The sequence below is a fragment of the Macadamia integrifolia genome, unplaced genomic scaffold (genome assembly GCF_013358625.1).
Source record: "Macadamia integrifolia cultivar HAES 741 unplaced genomic scaffold, SCU_Mint_v3 scaffold3633, whole genome shotgun sequence".
In the NCBI taxonomy this organism is placed as follows: Eukaryota; Viridiplantae; Streptophyta; class Magnoliopsida; order Proteales; family Proteaceae; genus Macadamia; species Macadamia integrifolia.
The window spans coordinates 665-7,835 of NW_024869675.1; the positions used below are offsets into that span (position 1 = coordinate 665).

Consider the following 7,171-nt stretch of genomic DNA (forward strand, 5'->3'; position numbering starts at 1 on the left):
CTTTCCTAAAGAGAGAAACTATTAAGAATAGAAACTCCATAGAATACTTTTAAATCAATCTGAGACTCATCTGAAAATCAAAATCAATACTTTCAACAAATATATGAAGGTTCCAACACTTGGAAAGTTAAAGTAAACTTGGGCTATGCTGGGTACTATCTGTATCCAGCATTTGCACCTAGGTGTATAAAGATGAATCTTGAGCAGCACCATAGTCCATCATCTACTTCATTCGATGTAGACTTGATTTTATATCTAGATCTCATCAAGGTTGAGTCAAAAGGACTGAATTTTTTCAAGAAATTAGACAACGACAACCACTAAACACACCCACACACCCGCAACCACACCAAAAGAGAGTACTTTTAACCGAGACCTGTCCAATACGGTGAAAATGTCTGATAATGAACCTATTAATAGTTTTTCATAAAGCATAGTATGGTCAATTTCTTTCTCAACTCATACCAAATTTTTGGCAGTGTAAACATTGCTTATCCTTTCAGGAATTCATGATTTCGAAAAGCAATTACTCACATGTGTAACACCCAGACACCACATAGCAAGAATCTCTACAAACATCAGCAGCAAAATAAATGGACTCACTTCGTCAGTTGTTGAGCTTCTGCTCAATGAAAGGTGGACTATTTGTTGACCAATAATAGTTCCATGCGACCTTAGTATTGTTTCTTCAGCAGAAGCACAGCATGGGCTGAAAATTTCAAATAAGAAAATAACACAACCTTTTGTACAAAAGTTCAGTAAATAAAGAGGTGACAAAGTGGTGAGACAGGATATAACAATGAAGTATAAACAGAGTCAATAAAAAGACTACCTTCTAAATTAAATAAAGAGGTGACAAAGTTGTTAGACAGGACATAACAATGAAGTATAAATGACGTCAATAAAAAGACAAGCTTCTAGATTAACATTATTCAGCCGAACTATCATGTTGTGTTAGTCTAATTAAACAGCCATGAGTACACAAACCATTAAAAAAAAAAGAGAACAATCAGCACACATTTTTATCAGGCATTTTGAATCTTCTTAGATAATTAAGGCAAACGAGTAAAACGGATGTTTAATTTCACTAGGACATACCGAGTTCCGAATTGGACAAAACAACATCCTTTACCCAAAGGAATCTTAACATAGACAAGTTCCCCAAACTGAGAAAATATTCGCCTCGATCTCCTCCTTCGCAACATTAGGATACAAACCACTAAGAAATATCTGCAGTAGAGAGATAAGGTATTAGAAAAAAAAAAAAAAAAAAACAGGGCCAGCCTTGTTTATTATAATTTTTACACTAATATCCTGTGACTGAACTAGACCTCTTGCAAATAAACTGAGGAGAGAAGACAAGCTGCCCTGTCTGCAGAAGACACTTGTTTGCAAATTTGGAGAGCTTACTGGCAGAAAGCTGGATCCTGGTCTGTCAGATGCTGCCTGTAAATGGCAAAGAATGGGATGAATTGCTCAGACAGAGACTTATCTACCCTTCTTATACTAGTATGTTATTTCAGATGAAGCATATTAGTTTCCAGGTCAATATGTCTAAGACCTCAGCCTTAATTGCCATTCGCCAATTTTGTATGTCTATAATACACAGGCCAACATCATTGATCATGACAGGTTAATTAACTGCTAACTCTTCAATCGGGCATAGGCCGAAAATCAAATTGAATTTAAATTTCATGGTGCCAAATTGTGACGGTAACCTTAACCACAAACCTTATTCCTTTGGGGCCTTGGGCCATCCAACTTTTAGCTATATATTGGCAGTTTATTGCTCTGGTCCATTAGCATACTTACTGAGCGACTTCTGATCCAAGACCTCCTCAATCAGAACTTGAACGGATGAGTCACTAATCAAGTGTCATGATGATAGTAAGAACTCAGAAGGCCTATCATCTATGTGCCCCATGTTTGGCATGATTATTCAAATATATGATACCCAACTGTAAAGAGATTCTGGCTACAGGCTCTAATATTTACACATCATCAATAAATTTTGCTACTACCATCAAACTTGTATTTACGAGGAAAACATTAAGGGAAGTGAAATGAACATTGTAAGCAACAACAAAGCAGGAAGCTGCAGCTTGAGTACTTGAAGATGTGATCAACATTGTCACCGAATCTTTCTTTTGCGTAGTCTCCAGTAACTTTTCGTTCTTATGAACAGATCTCTCCAGAAGCAAAGAAAGGATTGACAACACACGAGGGTGGTTTTTGGAAACTTTAGCTGACTCAATAAGACCGAAAGAAGAATAAACTTCTGAGCATCTAGCCTCAAAATCAGGTGCAATGGTTCCCATATTCAAGTTGAACTGTCATAATACAAAGTAATATTATATCTAATTTATCATTAGTGAAGGGCGGAGAGAGAGGCCGCCATATGCAAAAGCAATCTCATTCACATCCAAACAAACTTAGATAAAATTCAAAAGCTATAGTAATACAAGGCTGCCATATTCTACCAACAAACATTAAACCTTCCCAGTAATGATAAGACGTATAGAAATAGAACTACATTAAACTCCAGGCTTGAAGCATGAATTTCAGGTCCAGCCAGATCAACAAAGTGGAAGATATATTTTTTACTGGTTTCATCTATATCAGACTAGTCTTTCAAGTCTTTCCCAGTTTCTGATCTTGCCCAGGGTAGCAAGATTTTATTTAAATTAATTATCTAATAGGAATTTATCAAGACATATGACAACAACATGATCAAGCACTTCATAGAGATATGCTTTACAAATAAAATTTCATGCGAGGTTAATCATTAGAGTACTGGCTTTTGAAGATCTGATTTATTGTCAAAAACTGAACCATACATGTATTTGTGTGGAAGATTACATGCATTCAGTTACTAGTTATGAAGGATTGGAATCTCACATTACTGAAAACATATCGGAGAGGTTCCTGAAAGGCAGCATGGCCTTGCATTAGCATGGGGGCCACTGGGAGCGCGTGCGGGAGCATCAACAGGGGCAAGATTTCCTTTCATGAGAAGCAGGGTGATCATTCTGTCCCCCTCTGTGATGGGGACATCAAGTGTACAGTCGAAAGTAGAAGAAGAATCAACCAGATCCATCTTGTGGTTGGAGGATTAAACAAGAAAGAAGAAGGAAAGAGAAGAAAAAAGAAAGAAGAAGGAAAGAGAGGGGTCGAACCCAGCACTGGAAGCCTTCCAGCGCTGGGTTCGACCCCCCCTTGTCCTCCCAGTCAGCAGATCTTGTGGACCCCACCAAATCTTATTTGACTATAGTACTTTGCTTTAAATCTAGTGATATTTGATTGTCTTACATAATTAGGAAACTAGGACTTCTTTATATTGGTCTATTAGGTAGTTTTTTATTCCAAGGAATTGAGTTTCTAAATATCTTTTTTTATTTTTGAAAGTTTATTCTATTTAAATGTAAGGCCATTGGCCATTGTTTAATTCAATGAATGTGAATTGAAAAACAGCCAAGGAGCAAAGCCCCCACCCCTCTCACGATTCTCTCTCTCTTTCAATCTCGTCTTTCTCACTTTCTTTCTCGCCTTTTTCCTCTCTTTATTCTCTCGGCTCTCTCTCTTCTCTTTTCTCTCTTCTCTCTTCTCTCTTCTCTCTTCTCTCTTGTCTCGCCTCCCTTTCTTTTTTCTTTCATTCTTTTTGTTCTCTGTCACCGTTGTTGTTACTCACTGTTGCTGTACACACTGCTGCTATTACTCACTGCTGCTGTACACGCTGCTGCTGGACACACTGCTGCTGTTACTCACTGCTGCTGCTACTCTCTGCTGTTGTTTACTCTCTGCTGCTACTGATCTCCTTTCAATGAACTGATTACTGCTGGCTGTACCTGCTATTCGTGAGTTGCTGAGAGCCCCAACATCATTCACCAAGCTACATCGACAATATTGAGGATCTCTATATAACCGGCTGGACTTGTCTTCATCAACCAAAAGTGGACTGCATCTCTTTATTTTGGAGGACCTTGGTCTCTTCTTTTCTCCTCAGACCTGGACAGCGGCAAGGTAAATCATTAAACTAAGCCCTCTCCACCTCCATTAATCCCTATTATATGTTGCAGCCCATTAACATTGAAACCAGCCTTAGCCCTTTGTTTATGCCTATTCTTTTACCCATTGTTTTAAGACGTTTCGTCACTATTATATCTCCAAAACCCTGCTGATTTTCTATTTTAGTTGGTTGCTAGAGGACATTGATTGTTTGCATATCTAATTTGGGTGTCTAGATTGATTTGTGCTGAACCTAACATTCTTATGACGTTTGTTCCCTTCCCCATGTCCCCACTTGAAGCTTAAGTAAGAATTTATGTGTTTTTCCATCTAGATTATTATTGATTTTTGCTAATTTGTTTATTAGTCTCATTTTATTTTGCATGCTTAATCTTGTTTGCAGAGTTTTTTTTTTTTTTTTTTGTCCTATCTACCTAGGTCCCTTGAGTTAACCCTACCTAGTTAGTTAATCTTGTAGGAGACCTAGTCACCTAAGAACCCCCTACATCATCTTGGTATCAGAGCATGGTTTTGTCTAGGTTTAGGGTAATTAGGTACTACTGTCCCTTGTTACATGTCTTACCTTTTGAGGTCTAGTCTCCGTCACCATCTGTCCATGGTCGAGTCTGAGCTAAGAGAGCTATACCATAGATTAGAGACACCCTTTTCTTTCTTAAGTTAGCGGGACCGAATAACATTGGACGTTATTCCCTCCAAAAGCATATACTTGAGAGGGAGATTTTTGACCTCAAGATTGAGAGGGCTAACTACCTGTCTCAATTGGAGACTGAGTAGACCTTGAGTCTATGGTGGCAACCGTACCTTTGGCTGCCCATCTCTTAATGTTCACTCGTAGTGGTAGAGCATACCAGGATATGTCTGACCCCTTTAGCACCTCCACCCAGTCTGAGCAACTGGCTGAATTCATGAAAGCCGTTCAAGCCATACAAGAGACACAAGCTGTCCATCTCTAAGCCCTTACCAATTTGGATGCCCTCGAAACAAGTGCCCAAAATCCTGATGGACGGCAAGGCCGTAACACAACTGGCACTGAACCTAGGGGCAGAGGCCCTAACCCTGAGGAAGTAAACGAAAATAACCAGACCGATGGTTATGACCAGATAGGGGATAACGTCCAAGGCCTAAGGCGTGGTAGGGATCAGGGTAGGGGTCGAGGCCCACCACCAAGACTCCAAACCCAATATGGAGATGATGAGGGAAATGAACACCATGATAGGGGCTTTGATGTCAGACGGATGATTAAGGTAGATGCCCCTACCTACGATGGTCAGATTGATGCTAGGATCCTTCTGGATTGGATCAAGCAGATGGATAGGTACTTCGATTTCTATGATATGCCAGAAGAAGTCCGCTACCGATTTGCTAAGTTCAAGCTTATTGGAGCTACCCAGGACTTCTGGACAGACCTAGAGTACCAGGAGGACCACCTAGGACTTGAGCCAATCACTACCTGGGTAGAGATGCAAGAGCGGCTCAAGAGGGAATTTTTGCCTATCACTTATAGGCTCTAGTTGTTGAATGAGATGAATACCCTGAAGCAAGGGAAGTTGACTGTGACCGAATACATGAGCAAGTTCAATGAATTGAAAATTAGAAGCCGTATTCGGGAGGATGTTGAGCAGACACTATCCAGATTCCTTATCGGGCTCAACTCCGAAATTCAGTCTCGTATGGCACCCCACCTGGTGCGAGACGTTCCACAGGCCTTCAAGATAGCCCTTGAGGTGGAATCCTCCATGAGAACTTATTCTCAGAGGAAGAGCTTCCAAGTTGGGGAGTCCCAATTTAGAAGACCACCCCAAGGCTCAAATGGATTCCCAAAACCCCCTATTGCACCACAACGTCAATTTAACAACAAGGGTAAAGGAATTTTGGGAGAAGCACCCAAGAGTAGTGGGTAACAACAATGCTTCAAGTGTCATGGGTTTGGTCACTTCTCTAGAGAGTGTCCCAATAGGAATCTTTATGTAGGAGAGCAGACCCCTGAGGAAAGTGACCAAGAGGGTTTTCAGGACCATGAGTATGAGGACCATAGGCCAGATGAGACCATATCTGATGAGGACACCGAGGAGGCCGGTGATCTCAAGCTCGGCATTGTGCGTTACATGGTCTCATAACCTAAGAATAGCGACGATTGGTGATGAACTAATATTTTCATCACCTACACATGTCATCAGGGTAAGAACTGCCGCGTCGCCATAGACAGCGGGAGTTGCATGAATGTGGTCGCCAAGAGCGCTGTTGCTCAAATGGGCCTCAAACCTGAACCCCACCCTAAGCCTTACAAGGTTGCTTGGGTTGATCAGTCTACCATTCGCGTAAATCTGAGGTGTCTAGTTCCCCTACACTTTGCAGGATATGAGGATCGAGTGTGGTGTGATGTCCTAGAGATGGATGTTGCCCACATCATTCTAGGTACGCCCTGGTTATATGATCGGGATGTCACCAATTACGGGAAGTCTAACACCTATGTCTTTGAGTTCAAAGGGAAGAAGATCAGACTGACACCCAGTGCCCCTAGGGAAGTACATCCAAACACGCCCCCACCAAAACACTCAACATTTTAAATCAACAACAATTTGAAAGAGAGTGTCACAAGTCAGGGGTGATTTATGCTCTAGTTGCCGTACAGAGTAATACCGATAGGTCACGCTTATTCACTGAGGCTCCTAGAGAAGTGCAACCTTTTTTGAGGAAATTCGAGAGGCTATTCCCTGAGGAACTACCTGATGAGTTACCGCACATGCGTGACATCCAACACGCTATTGACTTAGTTCCAGGATCCTCTCTCCCGAACCTACCCCATTACAGAATGAATCCCAAAGAACACGCCGAACTCAAATGGCAAGTGGATGAACTGTTGCAAAATGGATTCATTAAGGAAAGCCTTAGCCCGTGTGCTGTACCTGCCTTGCTCACGCCAAAGAAAGATGGCACCTGGCGTATGGGTGTTGATAGTAGGGCCATCAATAAGATCACCATCAAGTATAGGTTCCCTATCCCTAGGCTTGATGACATGTTGGATATGATGGCCAACTCTTCGATCGTTTCGAAGATTGATCTCAAAAGCGGGTACCACCAGATTAGGGTTAGGCCTGGAGATGAGTGGAAGACAACCTTCAAGACGAAGGATGGCCTCTTTGAG

General features: G+C 41.3%; 1 protein-coding gene and 1 long non-coding RNA gene across 2 annotated transcripts; both read right to left on the bottom strand.

Annotated features, from left to right (window-relative positions):
* Positions 1 to 212: 212 nt before the first annotated feature.
* LOC122068251 lies at positions 213 to 1,718 on the bottom strand. The gene is made up of 3 exons (XR_006137016.1): positions 1,332 to 1,718; positions 1,099 to 1,230; positions 213 to 709 (listed from the first exon to the last, which is right to left on the bottom strand). It is a non-coding gene; the product is annotated as an uncharacterized LOC122068251 (long non-coding RNA).
* Positions 1,719 to 1,991: 273 nt separating this feature from the next.
* On the bottom strand, positions 1,992 to 4,973 carry LOC122068250 (cyclin-P3-1-like). The gene is made up of 2 exons (XM_042632129.1): positions 4,875 to 4,973; positions 1,992 to 2,330 (listed from the first exon to the last, which is right to left on the bottom strand). The coding sequence occupies exons 1-2, from the start codon at positions 4,971 to 4,973 to the stop codon at positions 1,992 to 1,994; spliced, it is 438 nt and encodes a 145-aa protein (XP_042488063.1).
* Between the last annotated feature and the right edge of the window lie 2,198 nt (positions 4,974 to 7,171).

Excerpts from the sequence above, each read along its gene's own strand:
- LOC122068250 (XM_042632129.1), bottom strand. The coding sequence starts at position 4,973 with ATGGACAGCTTGTGTCTCTTGTATGGCTTGAACGGCTTTCATGAATTC. Across the intron at positions 2,331-4,874 it reads AAGGGGTCAGACATATCCTG|TTCAACTTGAATATGGGAAC; the intron begins GTATGCTCTACC and ends GTATTATGACAG.